The sequence below is a fragment of the Entelurus aequoreus genome, linkage group LG07 (genome assembly GCF_033978785.1).
Source record: "Entelurus aequoreus isolate RoL-2023_Sb linkage group LG07, RoL_Eaeq_v1.1, whole genome shotgun sequence".
In the NCBI taxonomy this organism is placed as follows: domain Eukaryota; kingdom Metazoa; phylum Chordata; class Actinopteri; order Syngnathiformes; family Syngnathidae; genus Entelurus; species Entelurus aequoreus.
In genome coordinates this window covers 43,145,011-43,160,518 of record NC_084737.1, presented here as the reverse complement: position 1 = coordinate 43,160,518, position 15,508 = coordinate 43,145,011, and the positions used below count along the sequence as shown (strand labels likewise).

Here is a 15,508-nt window from a genome sequence, read left to right as displayed (position 1 = left end):
ACGAGCAAGAGCAGCATCGGCTCCGGGACCTAACGGAGTACCATATAAGCTCTACAAGAACGCACCGGGTGTACTACGCTTTCTGTGGAAACTCATGAGGGTAGTGTGGCAGAAGCAAGGAATACCCAAGGCTTGGCGAAGGGCTGGTGGTGTGCTAATACCTAAAGAAAAGGATGCATCGGAAATCAGCCAGTTCAGACCAATCTGTCTTCTCAATGTTGAGGGGAAAATCTTTTTCAGCGTGGTGTCTCAGAGGCTGTCCACATACCTGGTAAAGAACAAATACATTGATACATCTGTACAGAAAGCTGGAATTCCAGGATTCTCTGGCTGCCTAGAACATACAAGCATGATCTGGCATCAGATCCAAGCAGCCAAGAAGGATAAGAGAGATCTTCATGTAACCTTCCTCGACCTGGCCAATGCATTTGGCTCAGTTCCCCATGAACTTCTCTGGGAATCTTTTAGCTTCTTCCTTGTACCAGAACCCATCACCACACTGGTCAAGAACTACTTCCAAGACCTGCAGCTGTGCTTCACAACAGCCAACTTTACTACAACATGGCAGCGCTTGGAAGTAGGCATCATGGCAGGCTGCACAGTTTCACCCCTGATTTTCACAATGGCCATGGAAGTCATCATGAGGGCCTCAAGGTGGGTGGTGGGTGGTGAACGAACCAGGGCTGGGCTCCGTCTTCCACCTATCAGGGCTTACATGGACGACATGACAACACTAACCACTACTGCAGCATGCACTAAGCGTCTACTGGGAAAGCTGCAGGAGAACATCGAGTGGGCCCGAATGAAATTCAAGCCTAGTAAATCTCGAAGCATCTCCATAATCAAGGGGGTGCTGAGAGATACAAGGTTCTACATCGGCAAAGACCCTATTCCAACGGTGTCTGAGCAGCCTGTCAAAAGCCTGGGCAGATGGTACAATGCAAGCCTCAAGGACAAACAACAAATAGAACAACTAAGGCAAGAGATCGCGAAGAGCCTGGATAACATAGACAAGACTCTACTGCCAGGGAAACTGAAGCTTTGGTGCCTACAATTTGGACTCCTCCCCCGGACAATGTGGCCACTCACTGTGTATGAAGTTCCAGTAACCACTGTGGAGAAGATGGAGCGAACCATCACTTCATATGCAAAAAAGTGGCTTGGCATTCCACAATGTCTAAGTAACATCGGCCTCTACGGCAAAGGGATCCTGGAGCTACCTCTCACTAGTCTAACTGAGGAATACAAGTGTTCTAAAGTTAGACTCCAGATGACACTGAAGGACTCCAGAGACAAGACCATTAGTACTGTTGCACCGCCCCTAGTAACTGGGCGGAAGTGGACACCATCCGATGCGGTGCAGCAAGCTACAGCAGCCCTGAGGCACAGAGACATCGTGGGAAAGGTCCAACAGGGAAGAGGAGGCTTTGGCCTGACTGCAAGAGAACCATCCTGGAAAAATGCTACAACATCAGAGCGGAGGACGCTGGTGGTGGAGGAGGTGCGTCGCCAGGAGGAGGTCTTAAGGAGTGCGAAGGCTGTCTCTCTCGCCAAACAGGGGCAATGGATGCAGTGGGAAGGAGTGGAGAGGAGAAAGATAAGCTGGAAGGAGCTATGGCAGATGGAAGCAAGTAAAATCAGCTTTATCATCAGAGCAACGTATGATGTGCTCCCATCACCAAAGAATCTCCATCAGTGGTATGGCGAGGATCCAATCTGTGCCCTCTGCCCAACTCCAGCAACCCTCAGACACATCATGACAGGATGTAAGACGAGCCTAACGCAGGGGAGATACACCTGGCGACACAACCAGGTCCTCAAGAGCTTGGCATCAGCCCTGGAGAGTATGCGTGGTGCCGTCAACTCCTTGCCACCAAGAGTATCCAATCCCATGAAGACAACAATGTTTGTCCGAGAGGGCGGGAAAACACCCAAACAGCTTTCCACCAAACCAGAAGCAGGACACCTATACAGGGCCCGCGACTGGAAGATGCTGGCAGACATCGGCAAACAACTGGTTTTCCCACCTGAGATTGCTTCTACCAACCTCAGGCCAGACTTGGTGCTCTGGTCCCCTTCGGTGAAGACTGCTTACGTCATAGAGCTCACAGTCCCATGGGAGAACTCTGTGGAGGAGGCCTATGAACGTAAGAAGCTGCGCTACTCAGAGCTAGCAGAAGAAGCGAGGCAGCGTGGCTGGAACACCAAAGTCTATCCAGTTGAAGTGGGATGCAGAGGATTTGTGGCGTCGTCTACCATCAGACTGCTGAGGGAACTCGGCAGCCACGGTCAGGCCCTGCGGAGGACCATCAGAGCAGTCTCAGAGGCAGCCGAAAGAAGCAGCCAGTGGATTTGGCTCAAGCGGAAGGACCCCAGTTGGGCCCCAAAAACAGCAGTATAACAGGGTGAATTTCAGGAACAGTTGAGCACGGGACACAAGCTGAGGACTGATCATCCTTCGGCGGGCCACCTTTGTGGAGGGTGTATAGTGTTTGAAGGCCGAAACACCCAATGATGCAAGGGCACACTACTGAAGATGTGTCGCTTGTCCAATTGTCCTGGAATTTAACCCTGACCAAGTCTCATATACAACTCACAAGAACACCCCACCCCCCACACCCCCACGTTGTCTGTCAACCACTCTCAACAACAAGGACATCTCGAGTGAGTACTCTCCACATTTGGCACAAGGGACTGTTCAACATCTCGTCCTGTGTTTTTTGATTCTATATATATATATATATATATATATATATATATATATACACTACCGTTCAAAAGTTTGGGGTCACATTGAAATGTCCTTATTTTTGAAGGAAAAGCACTGTACTTTTCAATGAAGATAACTTTAAACCAGTCTTAACTTTAAAGAAATACACTCTATACATTGCTAATGTGGTAAATGACTATTCTAGCTGCAAATGTCTGGTTTTTGGTGCAATATCTACATAGGTGTATAGAGGCCCATTTCCAGCAACTATCACTCCAGTGTTCTAATGGTACAATGTGTTTGCTCATTGGCTCAGAAGGCTAATTGATGATTAGAAAACCCTTGTGCAATCATGTTCACACATCTGAAAACAGTTTAGCTCGTTACAGAGGCTACAAAACTGACCTTCCTTTGAGCAGATTGAGTTTCTGGAGCATCACATTTGTGGGGTCAATTAAACGCTCAAAATGGCCAGAAAAAGAGAACTTTCATCTGAAACTCGACAGTCTATTCCTGTTCTTAGAAATGAAGGCTATTCCACAAAATTGTTTGGGTGACCCCAAACTTTTGAACGGTAGTGTATGTGTATGTATATATATATATATATATATATATATATATATATATATATATATATATATATATATATATATATATATATATATATATATATATATATATATATATATATATATATATATATATATATGTATGTATATGTATATATATATGTATGTATATGTATATATGTATATGTATGTACAAACGTATATATACACACACACAATACTTAACATATATTGACTTATTTCAGCATGTGGATCTTTAATTTGGCTCCTTTTTGGTGTAAACAATATCCCTTGCTCTTGCTTCTCTTTTTCTTCTATAAATGTAATGTTAACCCCTGAGCAAATACCCTGTGACCGAAACGTACCAAACAGTCACATTCTAACAGCATAAATACATTTTTGTACTTACAGTTGAAATAAAGTAGGCCATAAATAGTATATCTTTATTTTGTTAGTAAGTAACAAGTGGAGAACCTGTTGACAACCAGTGTCCTCTGCAGTGGACATTTGTTTTTGGCATTTTTTTTCCTTTTTTTTCCATTATTACAATTACACATTTTTGAAAAAATAGCAAAACACAAATCATCTTTGCAGAGGACAGGACGCTGGTTCTTGGAAGGTTTTTTTAATGAGTGAGTAGAACATCCAGTGAGGGATCTCGGGGTACAGTACATTACAGTACTAGGGATGCACAATGTTATCTACTGATAATGGCATTCATGACATAATTTCAATATTTCTAATAATAAAATTCAACCGATAAAATCAGCTGATAATATTGTGTTTGTCGTTGGTATCTGTGTTGAGGCTGTGCTGCTGCCTGGCTTGTCAACTTTTCCACTCTCCACAGAATGGTTGAATATTTGTGATGTCATGATAGTGTCTGCGCGGCCTGGTGTTTACAGAGAAAAGCATCATTGAGTAGCAGTCACCGATGTGGGCTTTCTTTACCATGTCAGAATAAGACATTTAACTCTTCGTTTGCCAAACGTGTTTGGCAGAAATTAAACTGGAAGGGTTAAATAAAGACAAGCTTCAACACAAAAAAAATCTGATTTGGTGAGGGCAGTGGTTAGCGCTTGTGCTTCACAGCCAGAAAGTCCTGGGTTCGATACCCGGTCTCGGGGTTGTTCTGTGTGGAGTTTGCATGTTCTCCCCGTGGCATGCGCCTGGGGATTCGCTGATTGGCAACACTAAATGGCCCTATGTTGTCTGTCTGTGTTGGGCCTGCGATGAGGTGGTGACTTGTCCAGGGTCTACCCTTTTTAACAAGCACAGCTGGGATAGACTCCAGCCCGCAACCTTGAGAGGGACACATGGTAGAAAATGCATGGATGGAAGTCACCTTAAAATTCATTATCATGCAGATTTATGGAAGCAATACAAAGCTGCTAAGCCAAGACCTAGCATTAATTGTGACGACCGCAGAAAACGTAAAGCCAAGGGTGTTTGATAATAGGCGAGAGTTTGAAAGAAAATACCTTAGTGTGAAAGTTGTAGTCTATGTTCAACTTCATTGTTCACCTGGATGCAGTGGCTTCAGTTACAGTGGAACTTTAATTTCTTTTTAGAAACCATTAGATCGCCTTCCGCCCGTATGCAGCTGAGATAGACTCCAGCACCCCCCGTGACCCCGAAAGAGACAAGCGGTAGAAAATGGATAGATGGATGGATCAAGCCAAATATGCGTCCGTGCATTTATGTCCCGCAGCCATTTTGGGGAGGCGAAGTTTCAGTGTTGTTTTGTAACTGCAATACAGAATCTTATTGGCTTACTTCTATTGGCCTCATTTATGTTTGTTGTGTTGGATATATATAAATTTTTTTCACATTATGAAATCATATTCAGTTTGTTTGAGTTGTTTGTTGTCTATCGGAGAAATAATTGAAAAGTTGAAATAGCAATAAAGTCCCTAAAAATGTTGCTGTACGCAATGATTCTAATAGTTTGCATGTGTCAGAATAATAGTAGGAAGTTATTTGTACTCAAATTATAGTTCAAATATCAGTTAATATTATCCTTATCTCTACAATAGATCTGTATATTTTTTGGCAAAAGTGTGAACTGTTAAATTCATTTCCTTTCACAAAATCTTCTGTAACCAGATATTCAGTACATCAATATTGGTTATCGAATATAAAGGTCTGTACATTATTGGTTTTCGGTATCGGTTAAAATTTCCACTATCGTGCATCACTACTCAATAAATGACTATAACTAAATAACCTCATGACATATCCATGTGTCCATTGGGTCGAAACAAAAGCCTAGATACTGCAAAATCGTTATACAGCTTTGTCCCATTTACACTACAATATAAAAAACCAAAGTGAGTCCACACTTTGGATTTAAACAATGCCTTGATTTAACTTTATTTATGCAATATTAGTGCCATTGTGTTTTTTGTTCTTCTGTGACTTCAGCCCAATTTTCTGCCACTCTGGTGAAAACAACCCTATGAACATAAAAAAAAGGTTGGCTCGACACACTAAAAAGGAATCATAAAATGAGTTTATTGTGTAAAAACACAAACGGAGAGAGTGCATCGATAATTGCGTCATGAGGTTAACTATTGCAATATTGATATTAATATTTTGTCACACCCCTAATGATCTGCTGAATCAATTTTTATGTAGTGAAGCAAGACTTGACTGTGCATTCACAACCATTTAACTAACATAATTAACATGTAGTCCATAGATTTCCAAATAACCGTGTAGTGTAGCAAAACGTTGATCAAATGACTTGTATGAGTGACAGCCTTTGGCATGCTTAGTTTAGTTTATTAAGGATCCACATTAGTCTACACCGCAGTGGAAACTATTCTTCCTGGGGTCCAGACCAAAAACATCACACAATCATAAAACAAAAGATTAAAATGCAGTACAACATGATCAAATAATAAAATGTTGTAATACAAAAATAGCAACAACAAATGCATGTAGCTTTCTCTTCTTCCAAAAATGTACTGATAGTTTGTGTCAATCTGACCCTTAAAACACAATTTAATTGAAGTGTTTACACACGTTTTAAAAAGCCGGTTTCAACCAAATTCAGTTGTAATCCAGATTTTTTTTTTAATGGATGTAAATGAACAAACAGTCAGAAGGAGGCTACACAACTTTACATTGCAGACACTTGAACCTATACAAATTGTGGATTGTTATTCTGTTTCTGGAAATGGATGAGTAAGAAGTTGCCACCTTGGTGACATCTCAACTGTTCAATTTGTTGTTGTCTGACCTCTCTTGTCTGCTTTTGTGTTTACAGCTCCTAGGCTTTGTGTACGCCTGCTATGTGATCAGCGCCATCACTGAGGAGGAGGACAGCTGTAAGTAGTCAGACCTTACCCCTACTCACACATTGAATCACAGGATTACAACAGTAAAGGAATCACACCTTTGTTATGTTTCCTATTGGCTATTATCATCCTTGCTGTTACTCTACAGGTAAACCTGTGATTTTGGTTCTCTCATGTACTCTGGCTTTCTCCCTCTCCAATGAGCCTTTTGTGTGTCATTCCAGCTGTCTATTCCCTGGGTAGTGGCTTTTTTATGTGCCAGAATTGCACCTCCCCCAAAGTGTTTTTCCACAAACATACTACTGGTGCTCATGTCCGTCCATCGTATTCTTAGTCAGCCATGTCCATGTTTCTGTTTGAGGTAGAGCGTGTCATCCACGCACTTGAGCGTGTGCAGGATTTAAACATGTTGTTACTACACAAATAGACCGCGACTGTTCTTCTTTGCCCGTTCTGCAAGTAGAGCGTGTGGGAAAAAGCAGTAAGTGAAGGAGTCACAAGAGAAGAAACCAGAGATGGCCCCTTGTGATGAAGAACCCAGCTGCTGTGACCTCATAGGCACCAAGTCAAAGGTCCTTCTCAGGGTTAGCCAATCAGCAAACACGGAGCATTTGATCAAAGGGTCATAAATATCTGATAAACATAACTCACCAAGGACTAATAGCTTTGTCCTCATGCGCGGAAATATACATTTTACGTTTAGCCGGTGCTTTGAAAGAGAACACACAAAAGTCTTTGTCACATAGTTGTAATGGCTCAATAGCTCTGTGAGTGTTAGCTTAGACCGGCATCGTTGTTGATTACTGATTATAAATAGTGCTGTCAAAAGATATACATTTTTAAATCAGATTAATCACACTGTTGAATTTGGATTAATCAGGATTAATCATGGGTTATTACTTGCTTGCAAAATTCTAATTACACATAATAATACCCCTATATTTGGAGGCAAATGCAATTTTACTGCCACAATGTTATCCATGAACAATTTCCTAATGTTTTACTTGAATGCTCAAAATGGGTATTTTTTAAATTAGTCAGGGAGTACAATAGTCAAAGTCTCCTTACTCATCTTTGTACTGATACCTGCGCCGCCTTTCAGGTAATCATCTGTGGTCAAATAAATTGCTTGATTAATCTGTGTATGTACCGTATTTTTCGGATTATAAATCACAGTTTTTTTCATAGTTTGGACAGGGGTGCGATTTATACTCTGGAGCAATTTATGTGTGAAATTATTAACACATTAGAGACTAGGCGTACCGTATTTCCTTGAATTGGCGCCGGGAATATAGTATTCGCCTGCCTAGAATTACAGCCGGGTCAAACTCGTTTCGCAAAATAATTAGCGCATGCTTGGCACTTCCGCCGGGTCAAATATGAGTCATTAAATGACTCCCGCCTCCAGGTGGTAGAGGGCGCTAGTGGTCCTTCTTGCGACTACCAGTACTGCAGGAGACAGGTACTGCAGAAGAAGACAACAAGCAGCAAGCATGCAGCAATTGTTTGCTTGCACTTTTAACATGGAGGATTACATATCTAAAATAAAACCGTTTTATAAACTGGACTTTCAATCGAAGCAGGAGGTAATAATTAAAGGAATATCTCCAGAGACTTTTAAAATTGAAGAAAGATGAGAAAGACTGCCTTTGATCAGAAGCAGCTGCACATGGACCCATCTACAAGTAAAGGTAAGATCATAATAACGTTTTTTTTATTAAATGTGTTTTTAATGATAAGGTATGCGCCGGAGTGAGAAGAGGTTTTAAAATAATTAGAGCATGCTTGCTCATTCCGCATGGTTTTGGTAACCGCAGGAGTGAGAAGAGGTTTTAAATTAATTAGCGCCCCTGCGGCTATTCAAGGAAATACGGTATATCAGCAATCGTCACACACACACGTCAACCAATAAAAATTTGGCGGGGGCGGGTCATGGCAGAAGTACAATGTGAAAAAAAAGATGCTACCTGCTACTACTTCTGTACCTATGAAAATTGATCATTTCAACATTGGCGGTAACTTATAAAAACTGAGAAAGGCGGAACAAAAATGGCACCGAAAAGGAAATCATATACTGCAGGTTACAAGCTGGAAGTAGTGAAATATGCAGCAAAAAACCGAAATCGGGCAGCAGAAAGAAAGTTTGGAGTAAGCGAGAAACTTTTAAGGGACTGGCGAAAAATTTCCCCAAAAAATGCGACTTATACTCCAGTGCGACTTATATATGTTTTTTTACTTCTTTATTATGCATTTTCGGTTGGTGCGACTTATACTCCGGAGCGATTTATACTCTGAAAAATACGGTACATGATCAATGCAATATTTTTTGTGATTAATCACATGAGTAAATAAATAGCTATTTATGACAGCTCTCATTATAGAAAAAAATATGGATAATGGCTTTAATATTGTCAGTTACTTTAGTCAGACACCAAAATGTCTGATTGTAAACATACAACACAAACTAATTGCATGTTAGCTAGCGGTCCCTTGTAATTTGGTGTAGCCTCGTGTGTTTATGTGGTCCCGTGGCGAAGAGCTCAAACTCGGTGGTCACATACCAGAGATCCACTGGTTGTGAGCAGTTTGTATTTTACCCACCCCCACCCCAGGCTTTGAACACTATCATTTAAGATGCGTGCACTCCCAAATTAAACATGGAGAGCAGTAATATCCCAGTTAAAGTCAACTTGACCAAAGCCTAAAGATACTCGAAAGCCATGTTTACATCTTGACGGTTATGCTAAAAACATGTTTTTTTCCCTTTGTAGTTTTGCATTTGAAATGGAAACTTTGTATAGGTAGTACTTATGCACTGCGTCTGAAAAGATATTGTATGATTATATTACCCACATTTTCAGAACATGTGTTTAATGTGTGTTCAACCCAAAATTGTTTGTGGTTGAAAAGTTTAAGGGTCAGATCTATTTCCGACTTTTATTGACATTTTTATGCAGAAGTTAACTGGGGCCAAATGTCTTATGGATCAATGTTTTCATGGAGACTAACTAGTGTGTGAATGTTGTCCGTCCATCTGTGTTGGCTCCGCGATGAGATGGCAACTTGTCCAGGGTGTACACCGCCTTCCGCACGAATGCAGCTGGGATAGGCTGCAGCACCGCCCGCGACCCCGAAAGGGACAAGCGGTAGAAAATGAATGGATGGATAGACTCTGCGTAAATTAACATGTAGTGGCTCTGTGATCCAGGCTGAACTGCAGTAAATTGTGGCTACATCACTTCTGACTGCAAGACCTTTGTTATTATAATCAGCTCTGTGTTCACACACACACACACACACACACGCACACACAGACACAAAACACAACCACACACACACACACACACACTGACAGGTGCCCTTGCTCTCATTTTCCATTCTCATTTGATGTGTAGATTAAAGCAACTTTCTGCATTGAGCTCCTTCCTGCCTCAGCATTTCTACTCCTCCTCAGAGCTTCCTTCTCTTTACATCTCCTTTCTCTGATGTCTTTAATGCTTTTTTAAGCTTCTCTGCTGGCAGCAGCCATGGAGTTGTTCTTTTTGCGGTGTGTCTGGTTTGTAGCTACAGCATGTACCCTAAATGGGAACATAATTAAACTTCTACAGGGTTTTATGGGTGACTATGATTATTTAGTGGTTAAAATATGGCGTCAAAACAGTGCCAAAAGCATTGCGCAGAAAAGCTACACTCTGCATATGCGTGGCCTTTCGGTGTGTGTGCAGCGTCTTTTTGCTTGCGTGCGGACTATGTTTGCACTCACGACGTGTCTCTGCTTTTCTCCATGCATGATGCACCCCTCCTACCTGATTGTTCACTTTAAAGGCCTGTGGTCACCTAATCATAGCCTGATAGAGAACTGTCTTTAGAGACAAAGTTTAGACAAAATAACCCATTATATCATTCCTTATGAAGAAAGGTGCTGAAAATTAAAACAATTAATTGGCTTTGACCAATTAAAATTACCAATCAGAAAGGAGAGGAGTTGCTAGGGTGTTTAGTCAGTACCTTCCACCAAGTGCCAAAGGGTGGAACGTCACATGCATGGAGAAAGAGAAAGACACATCGCAAGTACAGACAGTGTCCACGCTCTAGGAAAACAACGCAGCTCGCGCGGCGGCCTCACTGATGCGTAATAGAGTCTGCGCGCACGCAAGGTGAGTCCGCACATGCTTGCATTGAGGCCACGTGAACAGTGTGTTTTTGGCATTGGGTTTTAGCACTGTTTTGACATCATATTAAAAGTCCAGGGGCCTAATGTATTAAGAGTGTGTATACACACAAAAACTTTTCACTGCAAAGTTGAGATGTCTCAAAAGTGAACTAGATGTGGAAATGTGCAATGCCAACTTCATTTCTACATGCTGTGGATACTTTGGCGACACTTAGGCCCCGTTTACACTAAGCCGGAAAAGGTTGTCCAGGGTAAATCACACCTAACCTTATCCTTGTCCACACACAATAATGCCACCGTTTAAGACCCCCGCCCCCTCCATCCATGGGCGCAACACGACCTGGTACGCATGCGTGGAAACTCACTCCTACTCTCCACGATATTTAAGAGACCTTCAGAGGTGTCTTAAGTGGTTAGGAGTTGCCAGCAGGGGATGGCACTGAGGCGAGAGAGACGTGCGCGAACATTCAGGGAGCGGAACGATGTTCTGGATTTGTTTGATGACGAGCAGCTGATCAAACGGTATCGTTTAGACAGAGCGGGTATTATTTTTGTCACAGATTTAATACTTTTCGATTCCATGTTGATTTCTGCATGTGGCTGCAGTGGGCTAGTATATATAGAGCCACCCACACCAGTTTCAAATTAGTTGCCTAATTAATGAATTGGAAAGAAAATGTTATGACAGTAGCGTATGTGTGTGGCCGTGAGGTGAGTGACGTCAGTGAGTGTGTGGGCGACAGAAGAGAGGAAGCGGTAGCGTGAGTGCCGGCGGGGACTAGTTTGTTTTGTATTATTTTGTAGTTTATTGTCAAAATATACACTCCCATTGTCCACTTAAATATTTCCAAGATATTTCTTTATTCTTAGACAACAGATTCCCTTCCGTGATTGGTCATTTCTATGGACACAGAAATTACGTCACCTAAAATTCCATTTACGGCACATAGTAATGTCGTAATTCAGCACTGAGTGCGACACTTAAGATTAAGTCCTACACTTTGCTGAAAGTGTGAGTTAGACGCTTGATAACTAACTTTTAAGTGCAGCTTTCGGCGAAGAATTTATTTACTCTTAAGTCAACTCTTAGCAGACTTCTTAGGAGTAATTCTGAGAAGCTTGATAAGTACGGCCCCTGAACAATATCCAGTGTTGTGGTATTTCAATTAACTGTATTAACTGTAAACCAGTGTGCTGTGGGGCCTTATTGTACTGAATCACACCTGAGACATCATAAATTAATCAAATCTTTATTAGACACGTAAACAATGTGATAAAGAATATTTTACATTAATCAAACTAGTGTGTCAGGACACTCCTCACTCTTTTGCCTTCAACTTCATTGTCCATTCGTTTTTGGTGACTTTATATACTCTATATACTGTTTTCCGTAGGTTTCCCCCATCTTCCCTCGACGGCGATGTAATACAAAGCACACGCTACCTTTTTTTTTTATCACATCCACGGGAACTCGCATTCTCGTTGTCTCTCCTTCGACAAATGGACGAAATTTTTCACTAAGTAGAATCACAGCTGACATTCGAAAGTTCTATTGCCGTCTGAGATGTGTTGTATCCGAAATAGCTGCAATCGCTTTCTCTTAAGGTATTCATGTGTGATTTCCACAAGCGTCTGTACACGTAGAAGAAGGAGAAACACGGGCATGTCTGGATGACTCGCCTCCATATTTCCAGTGGTTAGCGCCGAGCTACGAAACCGCATTATCATGAAGCTGGCTGTGGCGTGTTTTTTCTGACGTCACTTCCTCACCGAACTCACTTTGTAAACAGTCAATGAGTCCATACAAAACTAAGTGCCGGAAATTCAAGAAATACACGGCTGACTTACCTGTGTAAAAATTTGTCCGAGGAGAGGGACCTTCAACACTGGTTTAGTGTGGCTGAAACGGGGCTTAGGCTAAATAATTATTTGTTTAAGGGGTTGAACGACTTAGTGTAGACATGGCCTTAGAGGTGGTCGTTCGGGCTTTGCTTGCATTTAATTTCAACAAGGTAATAGATTGAGGCAAGTCCACAAAATTCACTTTTTTGCCAATGCATTTAATGCTTCGTATTTATATTTGTATATGTAAGGATGTCTATTAATTTATCTCGGCGATGATTTTTCCACCTATTACTGTCACATTGTGTTCCTGTCACCACAGCATCAGCTTCGCCATTCAGGCGGAGAGAAACAGCCGCCATTGGTTTGAGGCACATTAACACCAAAGATATTGCAAGTTGCTCTCCTGGAATGTAATAATATTTTGAGTAATTAATAAAGAGTATAAGTGTTTTTAAAATGTTTGATATGCTGGCATGTTCAAACAAATATTGCATAATTTTCACATTAAATTCTAATGTGGCTGTGAGCATGCTACTGTATGAACTAGGGTTGTACGGTATACCGGTACTAATAAAGTACTGTGGTACCAATGAATTCAAAACGATATTATACTGCCTTTGAAAAATACTGGTATTTTTGTTTATGCTGCCGTGATGCAGTGACGTTGCTGAGCCGAGGAGCATGTTGAGTTTGTTAGCGCTCACACATTCACAGAGCGCACAGGCAGAAACAGAGGGGATAGGAAATATGGCAAATAAAGGCTTTCTGCTGGTTAATAAAGAGGGTGCGTGAAGTGCAATATGGAGGTATTTGGGCATCAAAACTATTGATCAAGGTGACGCTTTTTAAAAACGGAAGCTCCACACTGCAAGCAGTGCTTTAAAACATGCCTCGTCAAATGTGGCAAGACCACCTGCGCTTCAAACTTAGGTAAACATTAAAATAACAATAATACAGACCTGCACAATAAGTTTAAAGGTAATGGAGTAACTAGCTCCCTTGCTGTGCACATACAGATACGTAGACGCACACACAGCAGGTTTGCTTCATGTCAAATATTAGCGGAGTCCAAACTGCCCACGGAGCGCGAACTAATGGCAGTGAAATGTCTGAATTTAATAACAAGTGCTGGAGCTTATCTCAGCTGCACTCGGGCGGAAGGCGGGGTACACCCCGCACAAGTCGCCACCTCATCGCAGGGCCAACACAGATAGACAGACAACATTCACACTCACTTTCACACACTAGGGCCAATTTAGTGTTGCCAATCAACGCATCCCCAAGTGCATGTCTTAGGAGGTGGGAGGAAGCCGGAGTACCCGGAGGGAACCCACGCAGACATGGGGAGAACATGCAAACTCCACACAGAAAGATCCCGAGCCCGGGATTGAACCCAGGACTACTCAGGACCTTCGTATTGTGAGGCACATGCACTAACCCCTGTTCCACCGTGCTGCCCATATATACAGTATATATATATATGGTCACAAAAAACATTCATGAAGTTTTTTTTTCTAATGAATTTATTATGGGTTGACTGCAAATGTGACCAAATCTGCTGGGTCAAAAGTATACATACAGCAATGTTAATATTTGGTTACATGTCCCTTGGCAAGTTTCACTGCAATAAGGCGCTTTTGGTAGCCATCCACAAGCTTCTGGTTGAATTTTTGACCACTCCTCTTGACAAAATTGGTGCAGTTCAGCTAAATGTGATAGTTTTCTGACATGGACTTGTTTCTTCAGCATTGTCCACACGTTTAAGTCAGGACTTTGGGAAGGCCATTCTAAAACCTTAATTCTAGCCTGATTTAGCCATTCCTTTACCACTTTATTGAGAACATTTTAGGAACGATTTCCCTTGTGGATCAATAAAGTTTGTCTAAATCTAAGTCTAACCCGAGAAAAGATGGGACATTTGTAAATAACAAAAGACAGACAAAAGTGTGCTCTCATGCTGGGCACTCTCTGAGGAGCTGAATGAGTGGAGATTCATGTGCCTAAGCTGGCACACATAAGTGAACATATGCAAAAAAGCAAAAAGACACTATCAGTCAGTTAATAAGCATCATGGACCAACATAGCATAAACTGACTTATGTGTGTTAAGCTGGGCATGCGGCTGACATTGTCCGTGTTGCGTTGTGAATCTTAACACTGACTTGTCAGTGACTCGCAGACACACCATCAACGCGAGCGGTGGGGAAAATCCTCTTTGTAAAGTAGGTCATACAGTAGAGTTAGCCGTCTCGCGCTGGGATAAGCTCGCTTTAGCATGTCTGCTAATTATATATCTGCTCTATATGTGCTGAGTCACATCTACACATAAATCATCCACAGCTAAACTGTGTAACTGGAGGCTTTGGTAGTTGGACGACGAGTGTGTGGTAAGTTGTCCGCAAATTATGAAGGTGCCAACGGTCTTTACGGTTATGTATTTACTTCAATAGAGAAATGTTTCTCTTTCAAAATAGGGAAAATTGAATAGGCCCAGTTTTAAATTGTTGGTGTAATGTGTATATTTAAGGAAGAGCTGCACTAAATTTACATCCACACACCAACAAGTCTACCCTAATGGTACAGTTATTTTTTTTACCAACAGCATTCTGTTAATGTTGCTAATGATCCTTAATTTCCTTTCCCGTATGTGGGCTCTGTACCGAGGATGTCGTTGTGGCTTGTACAGCCCTTTGAGACACTTGTGATTTAGGGCTATATAAATAAACATTGATTGATTGATTAATTATGAGCAATAACATCAATTATATGTATTATGTACTGTATTTCAAAGATTGAGTCTATGATGAACAATAATAGGATATAAGTCAGAATTTGTGCTAAGTTTGACTGGAGATGCAGACAACGAGGAACTATAATGATATTAATCGTCATTTAAAACACTTTCTTGT

At 41.6% G+C, this 15,508-nt stretch overlaps 1 protein-coding gene across 1 annotated transcript in view; it reads left to right on the top strand.

Annotated features, from left to right (window-relative positions):
* nkain4 (sodium/potassium transporting ATPase interacting 4) overlaps positions 1–15,508 on the top strand; it is a 135,132-nt gene that overhangs the window by 101,291 nt on the left and 18,333 nt on the right. Inside the window, exon 5 of the mRNA XM_062053725.1 lies at positions 6,551–6,611. Coding sequence (XP_061909709.1) covers positions 6,551–6,611 — 61 coding nt within the window. The remainder of the gene's footprint in view (positions 1–6,550; positions 6,612–15,508) is intronic.